Source organism: Hyla sarda, chromosome 4 (assembly GCF_029499605.1).
Source record: "Hyla sarda isolate aHylSar1 chromosome 4, aHylSar1.hap1, whole genome shotgun sequence".
NCBI classification, from domain to species: Eukaryota; Metazoa; Chordata; class Amphibia; order Anura; family Hylidae; genus Hyla; species Hyla sarda.
This window is the reverse complement of record NC_079192.1, coordinates 401,936,777-401,962,661: the sequence shown is the minus strand read 5'-3', so window position 1 is coordinate 401,962,661 and position 25,885 is coordinate 401,936,777. Positions and strand designations below refer to the sequence as shown.

The 25,885-nt window shown below is 45.0% G+C and overlaps 1 protein-coding gene across 1 annotated transcript; it reads right to left on the bottom strand.

The window, feature by feature from the left end:
- Window positions 1–289: 289 nt before the first annotated feature.
- Window positions 290–24,324, bottom strand: LOC130267491 (hepatitis A virus cellular receptor 1 homolog). Its single transcript, XM_056517370.1, has 5 exons — window positions 24,276–24,324; window positions 11,686–12,018; window positions 8,997–9,056; window positions 6,992–7,056; window positions 290–347 (listed from the first exon to the last, which is right to left on the bottom strand). Exons 1-4 carry the CDS (start codon window positions 24,322–24,324, stop codon window positions 7,025–7,027), a joined length of 474 nt encoding a protein of 157 aa, XP_056373345.1. The 3' UTR covers window positions 290–347; window positions 6,992–7,024.
- Window positions 24,325–25,885: the final 1,561 nt, after the last annotated feature.

Here is a 25,885-nt window from a genome sequence, read left to right as displayed (position 1 = left end):
GTTACACTAAGCACTGTACTGCTACTGTTGATGCTTCCTTTATTCTAGACTAGCAGTCTTTATGTAGTGGGTCTTCAGCTGTAGGAAAATTACAACTACTAGCTTGCCCTGACAGCCTGCAACTGTTAGGGCATGCTGAGACTTGTAGTAGTTGTGGTCTATTGATCTAAACTGATAAAATATACAGTAATTATATAATTATTGTCTTGTTGCTGTTGGCTTGAGGTCCCCTCACGATCCTTCCACCAACTATTATAAATCACACTGGATGGAGATTTGATCACAAATCTTTTATTAGACATTAGAATTTCACTTTATGAATCTTGCATCCATTTGTCCATTTCATGCTGTAGAGAAAAGAGAATATTTCTAGATCATTTACAAGGATTTTTATTTTTTTATCATTCTAAGGACACCTATAATTCTTAAAGGGGTACTCTGGAGGAATGTTTTTAATCAACTGGTGCCAGAAAGTTATACAGATTTGTAAATTACTTCTATTTAAATCGTAACCTTTCCAGCACTTATCAGCTGCTATATCCCCCAGAGGAAGTTGTGTACTTCTTTCAAGTCTGACCACAGTGCTCTCTGCTGCCACCTCTGTCCTTGTCAGGAACTGTCTGGAGCAGGAGAAAATCCCCACACCTCTCCTGCTATGGACAGTTCCTGACACGGACAGAGGTGTCAGCAGAGAGCACTGTGATCAGAATAGAAAGAACTACACAACTTCCTGTGGAACTTTTTAATAGAAGTAATGTACAAATCTGTTTAACATTCTGGCACCAGATGATTTGAATTTTTTTTTTAGAGTACACCTATAATGGGCACCAATCAGTACTTTTAGATGACCATGAGAGGGCCCTGTTATCAGATTGCAAAATAAAAAAGGTGATCAAGAGCAGTTAAAGTCCATACAACGCCCCCTTCAGGTCATATTAAATTTTACAACAAATATTGAACCCAATGAGAACTATATGATCGTTTATACCAGTGGTCTCCTAACGGTTGACCTACAGCTATTGCAAAACTACAACTTTCAGCATATCTGGACAGCCACCGGCCCACAGATTGGAATCCACTGCTTTATACAGCTCCGTCTCAGTACATGGTCAACATTGTTAACCCCTTAAGGACCAGGAACGTATGAGTACATCCCTGCGCCCTGGGTCTTAAGGGCCAGGCACGTACTCATACGTCCGTGGGAATTTTGCATCCCGTCGCGCGTCGGGCGGGTTGCGAAACCGGACGCCTGCTGAAATAGTTCAGCAGGCGTCCGAGGCAAAACGCCGAGGGGGGTCAGCGATCGCAGAAAATCGCATTTCAATTCAGACATGTGATTTTCTGCTATTCCGGGCTGATCGGGTCTCTGGTGATGATCTGACCTGTCAGTGACAGCCCAGATCATCTTGCAGGGTAGGAGTGAGGGCGTAGTGATGCGATCCCCTCCTATCCCCTGCCATTGGTCAGAACTGATTCTGACCAATGGAAGAGCAGGACAGTGGGCTGCCATGGCAACCCCCCGTTCTGCCCACCCCTGAATGTCGCGGGGAACATGTGGAGAAGATGGAGGTCGGTATCTGCAGGAGAAGATGCCTGGGAACAGCTGATCGTAGCTGCAGACTGCTGGATGCTTGCTCAGGTAGGGAAGCGACGTGGGGGGAATGAAAGTGAAAGTAAAGTGATCTTTACTGTGGCAAACACTAGGGAAGGCCAAACTGCAACTCCCAGCATGCCAAAGGCTGTCTGGCCATGCTGGGAATTGTAGTTTTGCAACATCTGGAGGGTCACAGTTTGGGCATGCTGGGAGTTGTAGTTCTGTAACATCTGTCCCTTCAGATTTTGCAATTTTCATGAAATTTTTGAAAATTGCTGCTCTACTTTGAAGCCCTCTAATTTTTTCAAAAAGTAAAAATATGTCCATTTTTAGTGTTGCTCGCGAATATTCGCAATGTGAATTTTATTCGCGAATATCGCATATTCGCGAATATAGCACTATATATTCGTAATTACGAATATTCATTTTTTTTAATTTTTTTTTTCATAGTACACATCACAGTGATCATTAGTGTTGAGCGGCATAGGCCATATTCGAATTCGCGATATTTCGCGAATATATGGACGAAAATTCGTCATATATTTGCTAAATTCGCATATTAGTAATATTCGCGTTTTATTTTCGTATATACGAAAATTAGCGTATGCTAAAATTAGCTTAAGCAAAAAATCACAAATGCGAAAATTAGCATAAGCAAAAATTAGCATATGTGCAAATTAGCATAAGCGAAAATGCTAAAATTAGCATATACGATTCACAAATGCAAAAATTAGCATGTGCGAAAATTAGCATAAGCGAAAATTCGCAAATGCCAAACAGCATATGCAAAAATTAGCGTAAGCGAAAATTCGCAAAAGCCTTCTTTACACCACACAAGCTGGAAGCAGAGAGGGATGATCACTGTGATGTGTACTGTGAAAAAAAAAAAATATTCGTAATTAGGAATATATAGTGCTATATTCGCTAATTCGCGAATATGCGATATTCGCAAATAAAATTTGCATTGCGAATATTCGCGAGCAACACTAGAGATCATCCCTCTGCTTCCAGCTTGTGTGGTGTAAAGAAGGCTCTAATATTACTGTGTGAGACTGGTGTGCGAATTTTCGTATATACGAAAATTTGCATATGCTAATTTTCGCATACGTAAATATTCGCATATGTGAAAATAAAACGAGAATATTACGACTATGCGAATATTTGCGAATATATGACACATATTCGTCCATATATTCGCGAATATTCGCGAATTCGAATATGGCCTATGCCGCTCAACACTATCCATTTTATGATGCCAACATAAAATAGACATATTGGGGGACATTTCCTAATCTAGTCTATTCTGGGCATGCTAATAGACCAGTGTATGTGGTAGTCTCCTGTCTATTGTGCTCCTAATTTATCAAAGGTCTCACAGCCCTTGATAAATTCTGTGCTCAGACTTCAGGGTCTACAGCTTAAACTGCATTTAGACCTGCTCCAACATGGTCTGACATTTCAGCGTATTTTGGGCACATGCGACTTGTCGCACAAAAGTCGCACTTGATAAATTCAGCACCAATGCATTTTCCAATGCATTTCCATCTAAAATAGACTAGAATGCATCATGTTCTAAAAATCCTCTAGAGCAAAAGTCGCAGAAAAGTCGCACATATTTAGACTGCGACTTTCTGTGCGACAGGAAAATACAGCCTAAATCGTTTGATAAATCTCCCCCATTGAATTTGTGAATAAAAAAAAATGTATTTGGAATATCAATTTTCCTTACAAGTGGAGAGCTTCAAAGTTAGAAAAATTCTACATTTTCTAAATTTTCATGAAATTTTGGGATTTTTCACCAAAAAAGTTCATCTCCTCCTGCTCTATAACATGTCTACAGAACTATATATCAATCTGTTCATCTCCTCCTGCTCTGTAACATGTCTACAAAACTATATATCAATCTGTTCAGCTCCTCCTGCTCTATAACATGTCTACAAAACTATATATCAATCTGTTCATCTCCTCCTGCTCTATAACATGTCTACAAAACTATATATCAAGCTGCTCAGTTCCTCCTGCTCTATAACATGTCTACAAAACTATATATCAAGCTGCTCAGCTCCTCCTGCTCTGTAACATGTCTACAAAACTATATATCAATCTGTTCATCTCCTCCTGCTCTATAACATGTCTACAGATCTATATATCAATCTGCTCACTTCCTCCTGCTCTATAACATGTCTACAGAACTATATATCAATCTGCTCAGTTCCTCCTGCTCTATAACATGTCTACAAAACTATATGTCGATCTGTTCAGCTCCTCCTGCTCTATAACATGTCTACAGAACTATATATCAATCTGCTCAGCTCCTCCTGCTCTATAACATGTCTACAGAACTATATATTGATCTGTTCAGCTCCTCTTGCTCTATAACATGTCTACAGAACTATATATAAATCTCTTCATCTCCTCCTGCTCTATAAAATGTCTACAGAACTATATATCAATCTGTTCAGCTCCTCCTGCTCTATAACATGTCTACAGAACTATATATCAATCTGTCCAGCTCCTCCTGCTCTATAACATGTCTACAGAACTATATATTGATCTGTTCAGCTCCTCTTGCTCTATAACATGTCTACAGAACTATATATCAATCTGCTCAGCTCCTCCTGCTCAATAACATGTCATCAGAACTATATATTAATCTGTTCATCTCCTCCTGCTCTATAACATGTCTACAGAACTATATATTGATCTGTTCAGCTTCTCCTGCTCTATAACATGTCTACAGAACTATATAGCAATCTGTTCAGTTCCTCCTGCTCTATAACATGTCTACAAAACTATATATCAAGCTGCTCAGCTCCTCCTGCTCTATAACATGTCTACAGAACTATATATCAATCTGCTCACTTCCTCCTGCTCTGTAACATGTCTACAAAACTATATATCAATCTTTTCAGCTCCTCCTGCTCTATAACATGTCTACAGAACTATATATCAATCTGTTCATCTCCTCCTGCTCTATAACATGTCTACAGAACTATATATCAATCTGCTCACTTCCTCCTGCTCTATAACATGTCTACAAAACTATATATCAAGCTGCTCAGCTCCTCCTGCTCTATAACATGTCTACAGAACTATATATCAATCTGCTCACTTCCTCCTGCTCTATAACATGTCTACAGAACTATATATCAATCTGCTCAGTTCCTCCTGCTCTGTAACATGTCTACAGAACTACAGCAACAGGAGAATACAGCAGCACACTGCTAGCACAAAGATATAGATAAAACATGAGTATATAGATAAAACATGAGTACATAAATAGAACATGAAAAGCTATACAGCTATAATGCAATAAATGAAAATATGAAACTATGAAATCATGAGGTACTTAGGTTGCGAATTTGGCGGCCAAATAGCGTGGACCGTCCCACCACGGTAAGTTGACCTCATTCTGGGACGGACCCTACACTATGAATATGCCTCTGTGTGAACAGTTCAACAGGCATTGCAAGGTCTGAAACATCCAAGGCACCTTATATATAGTGTTGAGCGGCATAGGCCATATTCGAATTCGCGAATATTCGCGAATATATGGACGAATATTCGTCATATTCGCGAATATTCGCATATTCGTAATATTCTCGTTTTATTTTCGCATATGCGGATATTCACACGTGCGAAAATTACCATATGCGAAAATTTGCATATACAACAAATTAACACATGCGAAAATTCGCACGCCAGTCTCACACAGTAGTATTAGAGCCTTCTTACACCACATAAGCTGGAAGCAGAGAGGGATGATCACTGTGATGTGTACTGTGAAAAAAAAAATAAAAAAAAATGAATATTCGTAATTACGAATATATAGCGCTATATTCGCGAATATTCGCGAATTCGCGAATATGCGATATTCGCGAATAAAATTCGAATTGCGAATATTCGCGAGCAACACTACTTATATACACCTAATAGAGGTGGGTGGGGTGCAGGAGCCAACATGGAGGCAGCCACTCCCCCGTATGTGTAATACAACCAAAGAATAAGTTGGCCAGCACTATTTGATTCCAAACTATTGTATAGACCTGGCTTACAGGTGCAGGCTGCTGGGCTAAATATACAGCAACAGGAGAATACAGCAGCACACTGCTAGCACAAAGATATAGATATTTATCTATATACTGATGTTTTATCTATATCTTTGTGCTAGCAGTGTGCTGCTGTATTCTCCTGTTGCTGTATATTTAGCCCAGCAGCCTGCACCTGTAAGCCAGGTCTATACAATAGTTTGGAATCAAATAGTGCTGGCCAACTTATTCTTTGGATGTCTACAGAACTATATATCAATCTGTTCAGCTCCTCCTGCTCTATAACATGTCTACAGAACTATATATCAATCTGCTCACTTCCTCCTGCTCTATAACATGTCTACAGAACTATATATCAAGCTGCTCAGTTCCTCCTGCTCTATAACATGTCTACAGAACTATATATCAATCTGCTCACTTCCTCCTGCTCTATAACATGTCTACAGAACTATATATCAAGCTGCTCAGTTCCTCCTGCTCTATAACATGTCTACAGAACTATATATCAATCTGTTCAGCTCCTCCTGCTCTATAACATGTCTACAGAACTATATATCAATCTGCTCACTTCCTCCTGCTCTATAACATGTCTACAAAACTATATATCAAGCTGCTCAGCTCCTCCTGCTCTATAACATGTCTACAGAACTATATATCAATCTGTTCAGCTCCTCCTGCTCTATAACATGTCTACAGAACTATATATCAATCTGCTCACTTCCTCCTGCTCTATAACATGCCTACAGAACTATATATCAAGCTGCTCAGTTCCTCCTGCTCTGTAACATGTCTACAAAACTATATATCAATCTTTTCAGCTCCTCCTCCTCTATAACATACCTACAGAACTATATGTCAATCTGTTCATCTCCTTCTGCTCTATAACATGTCTACAGAACTATATATCAATCTGTTCAGCTCCTCTTGCTCTATAACATGTCTACAGAACTATATATCAATCTGTTCATCTCCTCCTGCTCTATAACATGTCTACAGAACTATATATCAATCTGTTCAGCTCCTCCTGCTCTATAACATGTCTACAGAACTATATATCAATTTGTTCAGCTCCTCCTGCTCTATGACATGTCTACAGAACTATATATCAATCTGTTCATCTCCTCCTGCTCTATAACATGTCTACAGAACTATATATCAATCTGCTAAGCTCCTCCTGCTCTATAACATGTCTACAGAACTATATATCAATCTGTTCAGCTCCTCCTGCTCTATAACATGTCTACAGAACTATATATCAATCTGTTCAGCTCCTCCTGCTCTATAACATGTCTGCAGAACTATAATAAAACACTATGATTAATGGATGTGATCCCAAACAGAGTTTTACCTGGTTCGTGATTCTTTTACCATTGAAGATTATTCAAGATTCTGTATCATCAGGACATTCTTCAACTGGAAGAAAATGAAAGTATTAACAAATGATCTAATGACATCACAGGACAGAATCCGCCCATTAGGCAAAGCAGACTTTGGAAACCTTCCCCACAGCCTTTGTTGGTTCTTAAAGGAACACTGCAGAAAAAAAAACTGCAGGTCATGGGGAGGCCAAATGCCAAAAATGGAGAATCTGTGTGCCACGTTCTACTTCTCAAGCAATGGGCAAGACATGCCCTGGACAAGGGAAAAGCACAGGGGGCATTATATGTAAAGAGCACATGACAGGTGGGGCCCCTGTGCTGTGCCCCTCACATATAATGCCGCATGTGCTGTGCCCCTCACATATAATGCCCCCTGTGCTGTGCCCCTCACATATAATGCCCCCTGAGGGCGCATGATCGGGCATTATATGTGAGGGGCACATGATGGGGGCATTATATGTGAGGGGCGCATGATGGGGGCATTATATGTGAGGGGCGCATGATGGGGCATTATATGTGAGGGGTGCATTATATGTGAGGGGTGCATGATGGGGCAATATATGTGAGGGGCACATGATGGGGGCATTATATGTGAGGGGCGCATGATGGGGGCATTATATGTGAAGGGCGCATGATGGGGCATTATATGTGAGGGGCGCATGATGGGGGCATTATATGTGAGGGGTGCATGATGGGGGCATTATATGTGAGGGGCGCATGATGGGGGCATTATATGTAATGGGCGCATGATGGGGGCATTATATGTGAGTGGCGCATGATGGGGCATTATATGTGAGGGGCACATGATGGGGGCATTATATGTGAGGGGCGCATGATGGGGCATTATATGTGAGGGGCGCATGATGGGGGCATTAGATGTGAGGGGCGAATGATGGGGGCATTATATGTGAGGGGCGCATGATGGGGGCATTATATATGAAGGGCTCATGATGGGGCATTATACGTGAGGGGTGCATGATGGGGGCATTATATGTGAGGGGTGCATGATGGGGGCATTATATGTGAGGGGCGCATTATGGGGGCATTATATGTGAGTGGCGCATGATGGGGCATTATATGTGAGGGGAGCATGATGGGGGCATTATATGTGAGGGGCGCATGATGGGGCATTATATGTGAAGGGCGCATGATGGGGCATTATACGTGAGGGGTGCATGATGGGGGCATTATATGTGAGGGGCGCATTATGGGGGCATTATATGTGAGTGGCGCATGATGGGGCATTATATGTGAGGGGCGCATGATGGGGGCATTATATGTGAGGGGTGCATGCAGCCCAGCCTCACCCAGCCTCTACCTCCAGTGGCCCCCAGATAATTTGAGTTTGAGACCCCTGATCTCCAATATTCCAGGTCTAGGCAACAACCCCAACCCTTTACTCCCCTGGGAGGAGGTGGTCTGACTTTGGTTAATGCCTTCACTCCATTGACACAGACATGCACACTCAGCAGAGTCAGGAGCAATAACAGTCTGGAGGTTAAAGGGGTACTCTGCCCCTAGACATCTAAAGGATAGGGCATAAGATGTCTGATCGCAGGGGACCCCCCGCGATCTCTGCTACGGCACCCCAGACATCTGGTTAACGGAGCAAACTTTGCTCTGTGCCGGATGACTGGCGATGCGGGGCAGAGCCTCGTGACGTCACGACCATGCCCCCTCAATGCAAGCCTATGAGAGGGGGCGAGCCTCCGGTGCTGCACCTGATGCCCTAAACGAATGCCAGGTGCAGCAGGGAGATCACAGGGGTCCCCAGCGGCGGGACCCCCACGATCAGACATCTTATCCCCTAGCCTTTGGATAGGGGATAAAATGTCTAGGGGCGGAGTACCCCTTTAAGCATTCAGCAAACAATTAGTACATGTATAAGTTCAGCTTGAGAATTGACAATTTTTGGGGGCTTTCAAAAAGATAGTCAGACATTTGGGAAGGGTCGTACAATGATAAATGACTCACGCATGGTGAACATATCTTGCTCTGTAGTTGTAGGATGATAAACTGCAGTGACTGGGGGTTCTGCTGAGAAAACAGTAATGTATTAGTATTTGCACATGGGGGGGGGGCGTAACTATTTGGAGTACAGAGATATGGAACTCAATGAGAACTATGTGATGCTAAATACCAGTGGTCTCCAAACTGTGAACCTCCAGCTGATGCAAATATACAACTTGTAATTTTGCAACATCTGGAGGTCAACAGTTTGGAGACCACTACTTTATTCTCTATGGCAGGAATGGGCTTGTATATTTACCCTCCGTGTTCCAATTGTGCTCCAGGTACCCCTGTCCTCGGTGCTGTACAGAGGTGCAAACAACCTCCTGGCTGGGGGAGGCATCAGTTTCCAATGAAATGGCAGTGGGAGCAGAAAAGGAACCAGAAGGGTAAGTATGTAGAAGCAACAGACGTCTGGTCTGGGTTATGATTATTTTTTTTTATTCTGAAGCAACACATGCAAAACAATAGGGACAGAAGTCACCTTAATTCATAAGTATTTCATGAATATTCCATTTCTTTAGGGAATTGTCTAAGGAAGTAGGGAAGTACAGGGATAGCTTTCAGTCACTGATTAGGACCGCCCACTGGACTCTTAAGCATAGAAGGAGCTGCGATTATAATTCATAAATGTCAAGTAACAAAAAATATTTTCCCACAAAGTGTTATACATTTAGTTGGCAAATCAAATTGATTGTTCAACAAGACAGGTACCCTTTAGGGCATTGGTTCTCAACCTTCATAATGCCGCGACCATTTAACCCCATAGTACCTGCCACCATCTCCATTGCTTTATATTATGCTGCTGGTATGTTGCCCTCTTCATTACCCGTTGACTCTGCACTTTTCCAGCATCAGCCTCCAGATTCCCCTTTTACAAGTGAAGAGGAATACAGGGGCGTATAGGTGTAAAGGGGTAACAGAGGGGTGAAGAGGAGTGTACATGGGTGACAGAGGGGTGTAGAGGAGTGTACATGGGTGACAGAGGGGTGTAGAGGGGTGTACATGGGTGTCAGATGGGTGCAGAGGAGTGTACATGGGTGACAGAGGGGTGTAGAGGAGTGTACATGGGTGACAGAGGGGTGTAGAGGAGTGTACAGGGGTGACAGAGGGGTGTAGAGGGGTGTACATGGGTGACAGAGGGGTGTAGAGTGTACATGGGTGACAGAGGGGTGTAGAGGAGTGTACATGGGTGACAGAGGGGTGTACATGGGTGATAGATGAGTGACAGAGGGGTGTAGAGGAGTGTATATAAATGACAGGGTGGCATAGGGGGTAACATGGGGCCTAGGGGTGACAGAGGGGTGTAGGGGCTGACAGATGGTTGTGGAGGGGTGTACATGGGTGACAGATGGGTGTAGGGGGTGACAGAGGGGTCGAAAGGAGTGACAAGGTGGTAACAGAGGGTTGGACGGGGTGACAGAGGGGTGAATAGGGGGTGGACATGGGTGACAGAGGGGTAGACGGGGGGTGGTCAGAGGGGTGGATGGGGGGTGGACATGGGTGACAGAGGGGTGGACATGGATGACAGGAGGGTGGACACAGGAGACAGGGGGGGTGGACATGGGAGACAGGGGGGGGTTAACAGGGATGACAGGGGGGATAAAAGAGGGGTGACATGGGTAACAAAGGGACAGAGGGGTGAATTGGGGGGTGGACATGGGTGACAGGGGGTGGACAGGGGGGGGGGGGGGACATGAACATGGGTGACACAAGCAAAGCGCACACAAGCTTCCCTTCCCCTGCGTCGCCGTGAGTCACAGGCGCCGGGAAATTTAAAAATACATAAAATAAAAATGAAAAATTGATGGCAAAATCCCATGGCACCCCTGGCAGTGCCGAACGGTACAGCAGTGTGTTGGGGCACCCCGGTTGGGAATCACTGGCATACACTGTTTAATTCTATGCCATTGCATAGCATTGATCAGTGTTATCTGTGCTCAATTGCTCCAGGCTGCTGAGGCATCCTGGAGCATCAGAGCACGGATTGGACGGCCAGGAGACAGGTAAGGGCCGCCCTGCCATCCTCTTAGCTTATCTGGACACTGCATTTTTACCGTGGTGGTCCCGATCAGCTCCGCTGAGCTGGCGGAAATTTTTTTTTTTCATTTTACATGCCGCAATCAACTCTGATGTCCAGCATCAGACGCGGGTCCTGACGGCTGAAACCCACCAGAACCACCCGGCTATGACGCAGGGTCAGCTCATGAGCCTGCATCATAGCAGGGGAGTGGGCACAGGGTATACAGGTACGCCCTTGCGTCCTTAAGGGGTTAATGCAGTTCCTAATTTTGTGGTGATTGCTACTATATAACTGTAGGCAGCAGTTACCCCACATTAAGTTTAGGTGGCAGCAGTTCCCAGACATTAGGTATAGGCAGCAGAGTTCTCCCACAATAGGTATAGGCAGCAGAGTTCCCCCACATTAGGTATAGGCAGCATGGTCCTAACCGCTGCTTTTGGTGATTCATTATTGTTAACTAGACATCTCATATTCCCACCCAGTACAGCCTCATATTATATGCCATCGGTGTCTGAATACTATGGAGCTTATCTTTCCCTTAGAAGGCCTCCAATTGACCTACTTTTAATATTGTCCTAATCTATATACTCCTAGGTTTTTAGGGATCTCAATAGTGTCAAATGATCTCACCTTCTTGTATCTTCACTGTCATCTCTTTTTTCACATCATTGAACAATCCAGAGACCTCCACACGGCAGCAGTAGGTTCCTTCATCTTTTTTAGTGGCCCCAGTAATGGTCAGGGACATGTCCCCCTGACCGATGTTCCCCAATAACTGATATCTGTCAGATTTATTCCAGGTCACTTTGTTTTCGTCAGTCCAGATGATCTTATCATTACACTTAGATAATGGACAGCTGCCTCGTCCCCAACACATTGAGGTTGCCGGCCCGGAATATGTACAAGGTAACGTGACTCTGCCATTCAGTCTTCCAGTCACAACTTCTGCTGGTGCCACAAGACCTGCAGATTGAAAACACAATACAATAATGTATACAGCTAATAATTGCTCACATGGGGGGGAATATACTAATAATGGCCAGTCTTTACTAAAATTCTGCAGTCATAGAATTCAGCCAACCCGGTAAGAGGCTACTGCTCTTAAGAAATGCATTTACCTCTTTATGCTCCTGATGACGCTGGTATACAGTGAAACATGTCGAGGGGGACATGCTATATTTTAATATCAGCACTTTTCTTATGTGTTAGACTCAGACTCAGACTCCATATACCACATATTTAGATTATCTACACTTCCCTTGTTGAAAGCTATAAGACTTGCGGCAGAACTCCTCACCGATCCAACTTAACTTTAGCAACAGGCAACAATTGTTTCACTAGTGTAGCTACTTTACAGCCTCAACATAAGTGTCGTCACTAATTGCCCCAGGGCCTCACTGTCCGTCCGTCTGCCTACCTTGCTTTGTTTTTATTTTTTTTATTTTTTTCAAAAAGTTAGTTAAGTTTGCGGCTCCAACCGTTCTGCCCCCCTTCTGTGGCTGCTGCACATCCTGGTTCAGATGCCGCAAGTCAGGAGGGTGGGTAGACAGGATGGGAGTGGGGAGGAGTATTTATTATAGATGGATGCATGTATGATGTATGTATGATGTGTATATATGTAGGTATGATGTGTGTGTATGTATGATGTATGTATGTACAATGTGTGTGTTTGTATGATGTGTGTATGTATTATGTATGTGTGATATGTGTTTGTATGATGTGTATGTATGAGGTGTGTATGCATGTGTGATGTGTGTAGGTATGATGTGTATGTATGATGTATGTCTGTATAATATGTGTGTTTGTATGATGTGCGTATGTATTATGTATGTATGTATGATATGAGTGTATGAATAATATGTATGTATGTATGATTTATGTTGGTATGATGTGTGTATGTATGATGTATGTATGTATAATGTGTGTATGTATGATGTGTGATATGCGCGTGTGTATGTATGAAGTGTGTATATATGATGTGTGTATGTATGTATGAAGTGTATTTATGATGTTTGTATGATGTGTATAAATTTGTATGTTTGTATGATGTGCGTATGTATGATAGATATGTGTTTGATATATGTATGTATGTATAATGTGTGCATGTATGATAGATGTACGTGTGTGTTTGTATAATGTGTGTATGTATAATAGATACTTTAACTACTGCTGTTACTACTATCTAAAGGGTGCTGCCGCTATTACTACCTAAAATGGGCTGCCACTACTATCTCCTAAAGGGGGCATCTGCTACTACTACTATATATAGGGGACAGGGACCCCTACTTATAGGAGGCTGCAACTGCCTACAGGGAGTAAAAATCTACATAGGGCAGCTATATACACTGGGACCCACCTAATTGGGTCACCTCCATAATAGGGAAAGCACATGAACAGACCTGTCTACCTACTAGAGTGACCTATCTACTTAATTGGGGCAACCTACCTACTCTTCCCCCAACCCATTTACCTGCCCACTCTACTGTATGAGACACTAAAGGGTTTATTATTACTGCATAGAGCACTACAGGTGTTGGAAAAGTGCAGAGACTAAAATTTTGTCTGGTAAGTTCTGTGGAGAAGAGTTGCGGCTGGTAGAAATCGTCATGAAGGTCTGGGCCGGATGTAGAAGAAAAGAAAAAGTGAAGAACTCCAATTAGAGAAGACATCACCTGATATAAGTAATCACTTATACGGTCTGCAGAGCCTGTGTGGAGCTGATATCTACCACTATATGGTCTCTGTATGGAGGAATATTTGCTCCTACTATACTGATGTTATTGATAACGTTGATCTCAGTATACAGGATTTGGTCAGTAACGTATGATGGTGATATGTATGAAGATAATATTATCTGCTTATATACTGGTATTATTGGTAATGTTGGTCTCAGTATACAGGATTTGATCAGTAACAGTATGATGGTAATATGTATGGCAATAATATTCCACCTTGTATACTGGTATTATTGGTAATATTGGTCTCAGTATACAGGATTTGATCAGTAACAGTATGATGGTAATATGTATGGCAATAATATTCCACCTTGTATACTGGTATTATTGGTAATATTGGTCTCAGTATACAGGATTTGGTCAGTAACAGTATGAGGTAATATGTATGGTGATAATCCTGCTTGTATATTGGTATTATTGGTAATATTGGTCTCAGTATACAGGATTTGGTCAGTAACAGTATGAGGTAATATGTACAGTGGGGATCAAAAGTTTGGGCACCCCAGTTAAAAATTTGTATTAATGTGCCTTTATCCAAAAGGCATGAAATTACAGATTAGAAATTCTCATAATATGTCAACAAAAGCTAGATTTTATTTCCATCATTTACACTTTCAAAATAACAGAAAACAAAAAAAATGGGATCTAAAAAAAGTTTGGGCACCCTGCAGAATTTATAGCATGAACTGCCCCCTTTGCAAAGCTGAGACCTGCCAGTGTCATGGATTGTTCTCAATCATTATCTGGGAAGACCAGGTGATGTCAATCTCAAAGGTTTTAAATGCCCAGACTCCTCTGACCTTGCCCCAACAATCAGCACCATGGGTTCTTCTAAGCAGTTGTCTAGAAATCTGAAACTGAATATAGTTGACGCTCACAAAGCTGGAGAAGGCTATAAGAACATAGCAAAATGTTTTCAGATGTCAATATCCTCTGTTCGGAATGTAATTAAGAAATGGCAGTCATCAGGAACAGTGGAAGTTTAAGCAAGATCTGGAAGACCAAGAAAAATATCAGACAGAACAGCGCGCAGGATTGTGAGAAAAACTATTCAAAACCCACGTTTGACTGCACAATCCCTCCAGAAAGATCTGGCAGACACTGGAGTTGTGGTACACTGTTCCACTATAAAGAGATATTTTTACAAATATGGTCTTCACGGAAGAGTCATCAGAAGAAAAACTCCTCTATGTCCTCACCACAAAAAACAGCGTTTGAACTTTGCAAATTAACATATAGACAAGTCTGATGCATTTTGGAAACAAGTTAAAATTGAACTTTTTGGCCGGAATGAGCAAAGGTACGTTTGGAGAAGGGGAAAATAATTTAATTAAAAGAACCTCTGTCCAACTGTTAAGCATGGGGATGGATCAATCATGCTTTGGGGTTGTATTGCAGCCAGTGGCACAGGGAACATCTCACTAGTAGAAGGAAAAATGGATTCAAAAAAATTTCAGCTAATTTTGGATGCTAACTTGATGCCATTTGTGAAAAAGCTGAAATTATAGAGAGGATGGCTTCTACAAATGGATAATGATCCTAAAGACACCTCGAAATCCACGGGGGATTACATCAAGAGGTGTAAACTGAAGGTTTTGCCATGGCCTTCACAATCTCCTGACCTCAGCATAATTGAAAATCTATGGATAGATCTTAAAAGAGCAGTGCGTGACAGACAGCCCAGAAATCTTTATGCACATTAATACAATTTTTTACCTTGGGTTCCCAAACTTTTGATCCCCACTGTATGGTGATAATCTTCCTTGTATATGTTACGCCGAGCGCTCTGGGTCCCTGCTCCTCCCCGGAGCGCTCACGGCGTCTCTCTCCCTGCAGCGCCCCGGTCAGTCCCGCTGACCGGGAGCGCTGCACTGACATGGCCGTCGGGGATGCGATTCGCACAGCGGGACGCGCCCGCTCGCGAATCGCATCCCAAGTCACTTACCCGTCCCGGTCCCCTGCTGTCATGTGCTGGCGCGCGCGGCTCCGCTCTCTAGGGCGCGCGCGTGCCAGCTCTCTGAGACTTAAAGGGCCAGTGCACCAATGATTGGTGCCTGGCCCAATTAGCTTAATTGGCTTCCACCTGCTCCCTGGCTATATCTGCTCACTGCCCCTGCTCCCTTGCCGGATCTTGTTGCCTTGTGCCAGTGAAAGCGTTTAGTGTTGTCCAAGCCTGTGTTACCTGAACTCCTGCTATCCATCTTGACTACGAACCTTGCCGCCTGCCCCGACCTTCTGCTACGTCTGACCTTGCCTCTGCCTAGTCCTTCTGTCCCACGCCTTCTCAGCAGTCAGCGAGGTTGAGCCGTTGCTAGTGGATACGACCTGGTTGCTACTGCCGCAGCAAGACCATCCCGCTTTGCGGCAGGCTCTGGTGAACACCAGTAGCCTCTTAGAACCGGTCCACCAGCACGGTCCACGCCAATCCCTCGCTGACACAGTGGATCCACAACCTGTAAGCCGAATCGTGACAGTAGATCCGGCCATGGATCCCGCTGAGGTGCCGCTGCCAAGTCTCGCTGACCTTCCCACGGTGGTCGCTCAGCAATCGCAGCAGATTGCCCAACAAGGACAGCAGCTGTCGCAGTTGACCGCCATGTTACAGCAACTTCTGCCTCTGCTACAGCAGCAACCATCTCCTCCGCCAGCTCCTGCACCTCCTCCGCAGCGAGTGGCCGCTCCTAGCCTCCGCTTGTCCCTGCCGGACAAATTTGATGGGGACTCTAGACTCTGCCGTGGATTTTTGTCTCAATGTTCCCTGCATATGGAGATGTTGTCGGACTTGTTTCCTACAGAACGGTCTAAGGTGGCGTTCGTAGTGAGCCTTCTTTCAGGAAAGGCCTTGTCTTGGGCCACACCGCTCTGGGACCGCAATGATCCTGCCACAGCCACAGTCCAGTCCTTCTTCGCTGAAGTCCGTAATGTCTTCGAGGAACCAGCCCGAGCTTCTTCTGCCGAGACTGCCCTGCTGAACCTGGTCCAGGGTAATTTTTCAGTGGGCGAGTACTACATCCAATTTCGTACTCTTGCTTCCGAATTATCATGGAATAACGAGGCTCTCTGCGCGACCTTTAAAAAAGGCCTATCCAGTAGCATCAAGGATGTGCTGGCCGCACGAGAGATTCCTGCCAACCTGCATGAACTCATCCATTTGGCTACCCGCATTGACATGCGTTTTTCTGAGAGACATCAGGAGCTCCGCCAGGAAAAAGACTTAGATCTCTGGGCACCTCTCCCACAGTATCCTTTGCAATCTACGCCTGGGCCTCCCGCCGAGGAGGCCATGCAAGTGGATCGGTCTCGCCTGACCCAGGAAGAGAGGAATCGCCGTAGGGAGGAAAATCTTTGTCTGTACTGTGCCAGTACCGAGCATTTCTTGGTGGATTGCCCTATTCGTCCTCCACGTCTAGGAAACGCACGCACGCACCCAGCTCACGTGGGTGTGGCGTCTCTTGCTTCAAAATCTGCTTCTTCACGTCTCACGGTGCCCGTGCGGATCTCTCCTTCTGCCAACTTCTCCCTCTCAGCCGTGGCCTGCTTGGACTCTGGTGCCTCTGGGAATTTTATTTTGGAGTCTTTGGTGAATAAATTCTGCATCCCGGTGACCCGTCTCATCAAGCCGCTCTACATTTCCGCGGTCAACAGAGTCAGATTGGATTGCACCGTGCGTTACCGCACAAAACCCCTCTTAATGTGTATTGGACCCCATCACGAAATGATTGAATTCTTCGTCCTTCCCAACTGTACCTCTGAGGTCCTCCTCGGTCTGCCATGGCTCCGGCTTCATTCTCCCACCCTTGACTGGACCACCGGGGAGATCAAGAACTGGGACTCTGCTTGCCATAAGAAATGCCTCTCCCCCCCTCCCAGTCCCGTCAGGCAAGCCTCAGTGCCTCCTCATGGCCCCCGTCCTGGTGACACACTGCCCCGTGCCAAGCTTCACCCTCTGCCCTCCCTCCCCATTCCCACTCCTGCTGTACTGCCTGCCTTTGAGGAAACCCTCCATTCACTCCCGGTGTCCTCGTCCCAGGTAAAGCAGTTGTCGGACAAAAAAAGGGGGAGACCTAAGGGGGGGGTACTGTTACGCTGAGCGCTCCGGGTCCCTGCTCCTCCCCAGAGCGCTCACGGCGTCTCTCTCCCTGCAGCGCCCCGGTCAGTCCCGCTGACCGGGAGCGCTGCACTGACATGGCCGTCGGGGATGCGATTCGCACAGCGGGACGCGCCCGCTCGCGAATCGCATCCCAAGTCACTTACCCGTCCCGGTCCCCTGCTGTCATGTGCTGGCGCGCGCGGCTCCGCTCTCTAGGGCGCGCGCGCGCCAGCTCTCTGAGACTTAAAGGGCCAGTGCACCAATGATTGGTGCCTGGCCCAATTAGCTTAATTGGCTTCCACCTGCTCCCTGGCTATATCTGCTCACTGCCCCTGCACTCCCTTGCCGGATCTTGTTGCCTTGTGCCAGTGAAAGCGTTTAGTGTTGTCCAAGCCTGTGTTACCTGAACTCCTGCTATCCATCTTGACTACGAACCTTGCCGCCTGCCCCGACCTTCTGCTACGTCTGACCTTGCCTCTGCCTAGTCCTTCTGTCCCACGCCTTCTCAGCAGTCAGCGAGGTTGAGCCGTTGCTAGTGGATACGACCTGGTTGCTACTGCCGCAGCAAGACCATCCCGCTTTGCGGCGGGCTCTGGTGAACACCAGTAGCCTCTTAGAACCGGTCCACCAGCACGGTCCACGCCAATCCCTCGCTGACACAGTGGATCCACAACCTGTAAGCCGAATCGTGACAGTATATTGGTATTATTGGTAATATTGGTCTTAGTATACAGGATTTGGACAGTAACAGTATAAGATGATATGTATGGTGATAATCCTCCTTGTATATTGGTATTATTGGTAAGATTGGTCTCAGTATACAGGATTTGGTCAGTAACAGTATGAGGTAATATGTATGGAGATAATATTCCTCCTTGTATACTGGTATTATTGGTAATATTGGTCTCAGTATGAAGGATTTGGGCAGTAATGGTATGATGGTAATAAATAACGGTAATAATAATCCTCCTTGTATATTGGTATTATTGGTTCATATTGTTCAGTATTCAGGATTTGGTCAGTAACAATATGATGGTAATATGTATGGTGACAATATTCCACCTTGTATACTGGTAATATTGGTAATATTGTTCAGTATACAGGATTTGGTCAGTAACAGTATGATGGTAATTAGTGTTGAGCACGAATATCCGTAATACGAATTTTTTATGCGAATATCAGCACTTTGCGATTTTGCTAATATTTAGAATATAGTGCTATATATTCGTAATGACGAATATTTGGTTTTTTTTCACATGCAAATTTTTAAGTTAATTTTATGCAAATTTTCCATGCAAATTTTTGCATGGAAAAAAAAAGTGAACGAACATAGCAAACATGCAAATTTCGCAAAGATAGGACGAATGATCATCAATATATTTGTGAAATATCCCATTAATGGTAATATGTATGGTGATGATATTCCTCCTTATATACTGATATTATTGGTATTATTGGTCTCAGTATACAGGATTTGGGCAGTAACAGTATGATGATAATATGTATAGTGACAATATTCCTCCTAGTATACTGGTATTAGTAGTAATATTAATCTCAGAATACAGGATTTGGTCAGTAACAGTATGATGGTAATATGTATGGTGATACTATTTCTTCTTGTTTACTGGTATTATTGGTAATATTGGTCTTAGTATACAGGACTTGGTCAGTAACAGTATTTTGGTAATATGTATGGTGATAATATTCTTTCTTTTATACTGGTATTATTGGTAATATTGGTCTCAGTATACAGGATTTGTTCAATAGCAGTATGATGGTAATATGTATGGTGATAATATTCCTTCTTGTATACTGGTATTATTGGTAATATTGTATACAGGATTTGGGCAGTAACAGTATGATGGCAATATATATGTGATAATATTCCTCCTTGTATATTGATATTATTGGCAATATTGGTCTCATTATACAGGATTTGGTCAGTAACAGTATGGTGGCAATATATATGGTGATAATATTCCTCCTTGTATACTGGTATTTTTGGTAATATTGGTCTCATTAAACAGGATTTGGTCAGTAACAGTATGATGTTAATATGTATGTGTCACGATTCGGCTGGCTGGAGGTGGATCCTCTGTGCCAGAGAGGGATTGGCGTGGACCGTGTCGGTGGACCGGTTCTAAGTTGCTACTGGTTTTCACCAGAGCCCGCCGCAAAGCGGGATGGTCTTGCAGCGGCGGTAGCAACCAGGTCGTATCAACCGGCAACGGCTCAACCTCTCTGACTGCTGAGATAGGCGCGGTACAAGGGAGTAGACAAGAGCAAGGTCAGACGTAGCAGAAGGTCGGGACAGGCGGCAAGGTTCGTAGTCAAGGTGGGATAGCAGGAGGTCTGGAACACAGTATTGGTAACACAGTAAAGCTTTCACAAGGCACAAGGCAACAAGATCCGGCAAGGGAGTGCAGGGGAAGTGAGCATAAGTAGGGCAAGGAACAGGTGCAGCTAATCAGGGTGATTGGGCAAGGCACCATCATTGGTGCACTGGCCCTTTAAATCTCAGAGCGCTGGCGCGCGCGCGCCCTAGGGAGTGGAGCCGCGCACGCCAGAGCATGACAGCCGGGGACCGGGACAGGTAAGTGACCTGGGGTGCGATTCGCGGGCGGGCGCGATCCGCTATGCGAATCGCATCCCCGCCGGCCACGTTAGTGCAGCGCTCCCGGTCAGCGGGTCTGACCGGGGCGCTGCAGGGAGAGAAACGCCGCAAGCGCTCCGGGTCCCTGCTCCTCCCCGAAGCGCTTGCGGCGTTTCTCTCCCTGCAGCGCCCCGGTCAGACCCGTAACAGTACCCCCCCCTTAGGTCTCCCCCTCTTTTTGTCGGGATGTCGCTCCACAGAGGACAAGGACATCGGGAGTGATTGTAGAGTTTCCTTCTGGGGGACAGTGAAGTCCTGGGTTTTAACAAGAATGGCAGACCGGTCAGAAGGAGTGGGAATGGGGAGGGGGGGCAGAGGGTGAGACTTGGCACGGGGCAGAGTGTCACCAGGACGGGGACTATGCACGGCACAGTCCTGACAGGCCTTGGGGAGACCAGGCACAGGAGGAGACACTGAGGACCGACAGACGGGGTTGGGAGCAGACGTGAGGCACTCTTTGCGGCAAGCAGGACCCCAATTCTTGATCTCCCCGGTGGTCCAGTCAAGGGTGGGAGAATGGTGCTGGAGCCATGGCAGACCGAGGAGGATTTCAGAGGTACAGCCGGGCAAAACCAAAAATTCAATTTCCTCGAGATGTGGTCCAATGTTCATAAGTAGGGGCACTGTGCGATAAAGCACAGTGCAGTGCAGCTTGACTCCGTTGACCGAAGAAATATAGAGCGGCTTGATGAGACGGGTCACCGGGATGCAGTAAGTATCAAGCAAAGAGGCCAGAATAAAATTTCCAGAAGAACCAGAGTCCAAGACGGCCACAGCAGAGAAGGAGGAGTTGGCAGAAGGAGAAATCCGTACGGGCACAGAGAGACATGGAGAAGCAGACTCCGTACCCAGAGACGCCAGGCCCACATGAGCAGGTTGCGTGCGTGCATTTTCCAGACGTGGAGGACGAATAGGTCAATTCACCAAGAAATGTTCGGTACTAGCGCAGTACAGACATAGATTTTTATCCCTACGGCGAGACCTCTCTTCAATAGTCAGGCGAGACCGATCTACTTGCATAGGCTCCTCGGCGGGAGGCACAGGGGTAGATTGCAAGGGATACCGAGAGAGAGGTGCCCAGGGATTAAGGTCTTTTTCCTGGCGGAGTTCCTGGTGTCTTTCTGAAAAACGCATGTCAATGCGGGTGGCCAAATGGATAAGTTCATGCAGGTTGGCAGGAATCTCTCGTGCGGCCAGCACATCTTTGATGTTACTGGATAGGCCTTTTTTAAAGGTCGCGCAGAGAGCCTCGTTGTTCCAAGATAATTCGGAAGCGAGAGTACGAAATCGGATGGCGTACTCGCCTACTGAAGAATTACCCTGGACCAGGTTCAGCAGGGCAGTCTCGGCAGAAGAAGCTCGGGCTGGTTCCTCGAAGACACTGCGAACCTCAGAGAAGAAGGAGTGTACAGAGGCGGTGACAGGGTCATCGCAGTCCCAGAGCGGTGTGGCCCAAGACAAAGCCTTCCCAGACAGGAGACTGACCACGAAAGCCACCTTTCTGTAGGAAATTGGTCCGACAACATCTCCAAATGAAGGGAACATTGTGACAGAAAACCACGGCAGAGTCTAGAGTCCCCATCAAATTTGTCCGGCAGGGACAAGCGGAGGTTAGGAGCGGCCACTCGCTGCGGAGGAGGTGCAGGAGCTGGTGGAGGAGATGGTAGCTGCTGTTGCAGATGCTGTAGCTGCGACTGAAGTTGCTGTACCATGGTGGACACTTCCGACAGCTGGTGACTTAGATGGGTAATCTGTCGGGATTGCTGGGCGATCACCGTGGTGAGGTCAGAGACAGCTGGCAGGGGAACCTCAGCGGGATCCATGGCCGGATCTACTGTCACGATTCGGCTGGCTGGAGGTGGATCCTCTGTGCCAGAGAGGGATTGGCGTGGACCGTGTCGGTGGACCAGTTCTAAGTTGCTACTGGTTTTCACCAGAGCCCGCCGCAAAGCGGGATGGTCTTGCAGCGGCGGTAGCAACCAGGTCGTATCCACCGGCAACGGCTCAACCTCTCTGACTGCTGAGATAGGCGCGGTACAAGGGAGTAGACAAGAGCAAGGTCAGACGTAGCAGAAGGTCTGGAACACAGTATTGGTAACACAGTAAAGCTTTCACAAGGCACAAGGCAACAAGATCCGGCAAGGGAGTGCAGGGGAAGTGAGCATAAGTAGGGCAAGGAACAGGTGCAGCTAATCAGGGTGATTGGGCCAGGCACCATCATTGGTGCACTGGCCCTTTAAATCTCAGAGCGCTGGTGCGCGCGCGCGCGCGCCCTAGGGAGCGGAGCCGCGCGCGCCAGAGCATGACAGCCGGGGACCGGGACAGGTAAGTGACCTGGGGTGCGATTCGCGGGCGGGCGCGACCCGCTATGCGAATCGCATCCCCGCCGGCCACGTTAGTGCAGCGCTCCCGGTCAGCGGGTCTGACCGGGGCGCTGCAGGGAGAGAAACGCCGCGAGCGCTTCGGGGAGGAGCAGGGACCCGGAGCGCTCGGCGTAACAGTATGGTAATAATATTTTTATAATAATTTCGTTTCCTCTTTAATTTTTGGTAACTAGATGATTTTTTTTTTTTAGAGACACATGTATTTATTATTGGAAATTGTCTAACTTATGTTAATGTTTGACAAAGAACTTCACAGAGACGCCACTGCTCAACACTGAACTAGTCATCTATATAAATGCTTCATGGGAAGGCAGGCTTCTGATACCGGTCATATGAGGAACTAACCCGGAATGATGAAGAGGACCAGTCTAAGATACAGACAAGTGGTGTCTTCTTTATCTCTCCAGGTTATTTCGCACCCATATAGATGTCCTCATGCAGTATACACCTATACGCTTGTTGCTTGAATTTGGACTCTATGCTGTGATCTCTGCAATATAACTATCAGAACAACATTTCGGGGCATCTAGCTCTGAGCACTATATCTTATTCACACTATCAAGGGTTAACAGGGACATTCATCTTACAGGATATCCAATCACAACAGGACATTGCTTCTCTTTAGTATCCTACAGGTGTCCTGGTGTATCACTATATTGTACCAGATGTGGTTTTGGGTCTCTTCACATTGCCTTGTGATTGTTCTTGTTTCATATCTCCCTGATGAACCATGACCTGATGGTGAAACACGTTGGATACTATATACAGTATCTGGTCATACCTAGATTAAATACCGAGTTGTCTGTATAACTGGAAAAGTATGAGATGATCTGTAACAATTGATATTAACTCCTTGGTGTGTGTATAGGGTGAAGGAGGTGACTGAATGTACAAACCTCATCTACCCACATCAAGATCACTTATCTATGAATTGTTTATGTTTAGGAATTACTGTATTCATGTATCCAAGGATACTTTTAGACAGATTAGTAAAGGTTAAATTTTAGGGCTTTGGTTGCAATAGTCTCTTTAAAATAAGTGATAGCAGCCTAATAAACCAGTATTGGAGGTAATGTGTGGTCAATTACCTTTCTATAAGGGAATAAATAATGACATACTGCAGTGTAGGTATGTCGCCATACTGTGCACATAAGTGATGCCACCATATTGTACATGTAAATACACTACTTTTAGGGCACAAATACCCTGTCCATATAAGGTTAGGCACTGCGACACCGATGGAAGTGATTTGACTGTCAATTTTAAAAAAAACTTAACATTAACCCCCATTGTACCATGATGATAAGATGATAACTTACCGCCAAAGAAGTAATAAATGACATAACAAGATTCCCTACCTGTAATGGACAGGACGAGGCAAAAAACCCAAGCTGAGCACATCTTCATTGTCTGCAGTCTTCTGGAGAATACGGAACAGAATACTTATCATTTCACTTTCTTATATAGATTAGGTGGAGTAGAGAAGAGATAATATCAAAGAGATTGCAAATATGAAGCTGTAACTTTGTGGTAGTGAAGAATTTCTGCAGAATAAACAAGTGGCAGATGAGTGGGGGGCAGGGCACTGGGTATGGGTTGTTCCAGTCAATTCGATAGGCCTGATGAAGATAGCCTAGTAGGGTAGCTGTGGCCATCACCCAGGCCTATAGGTGCCCATACACCTGTAATTGCTTCAGGGAGAACAAGTATGGGGTGAAATTCTACATGCTCGACCCTTCTCTATTCGATATGATCTGAAGACAATTGTCTAGTCCTGCTGAAACTGGTGGATTCCACCATCTTTTTATTTAATGTATATATGGCCTTAATGGGGTACTCCACTGGAAAACATTTTTTTAAATCAACTGTTGGCAGAAAGTTAAACAGATTTGTAAATTACTTCTATATAAAAATCTTAATCCTTCCAGTACTTATCAGCTTCTGTAAACTACAGAGGAAGTTCTTTTCTTTTTGAATTTCTTTTCTGTCTGACTACAGTGCTCTCTGCTGACACCTCTGTCCATTTTAGGAACTGTCCAGAGTAGAAGCGAATCCCCAAATGGAAAAATAATTTAGGAAACTAGAAAAATGGTCAGAATTCTGGAAACTGACATTTTATGTAAATAAAGATTTTCAATATAAGATAATGCACCTTAAATGTAAAAGCCCAACTGCAGAATATAGAATATGTGATACAGTCCTAACCTCAGTATCTGAGAAAAGGGATTTAGTTGTATTTATTTAAGAAAACTTAAAGGTATGCAGACAATGTAATAGAGCAGTGGGAAATGATTGGATGTATAGAGAGAGGTATTAGCAGTAGAAAGAGAGAAGTACTTATTGGTGTATAGGGAAAGGTATTAGCAGCAGAAAGAGGGAAGTACTCATGGGTGTATAGGGAGAGGTATCATAAGTAGAAAGAGAGAAGTACTCATGGGTGTATAGGGTGATGTATTAGCAGTAGAGAGGGAAGTACTCATGGGTGTATAGGGAAAGGGATAAGAAGTAGACAGGGAAGTGCTCATGTGTGAATAGGAGGAGGTATTACCAGTAGAAAGGTAGGTGTTGATGGTTGTATATGGAGAAGTATTAGCAGTAGAAAAAGGGAAGTGCTCATGAGTGTACAGGGAAAGGGATAAGTAGGGAGGGAAGTGCTCATGGTTGTATAGGGAGAGGTATTAGTAGTAGAGAGGGAGGTGCTCTTGGGTGTATAGGGAGATGTATTAGCAGTAGAGAGGTAAGTGCTGATGAGTGTATATAGAGAGGTATTAGCAGTAGAGAGGTAAGTGCTCATGGGTGTATATAGATTGAGTTATTAGCAGTGGAAAGAGGGAAGTGCTCGTGGGTGTATGGGGAAAGGTCTTAGCAGTAGAGAGGGTTGGAGTATTGTGTGCAGTACAGGAGGCCACATCTCCAGAATGATATAGATACAAGTATATAGAGTTCAGAAAAGATACTAAACTAGTAC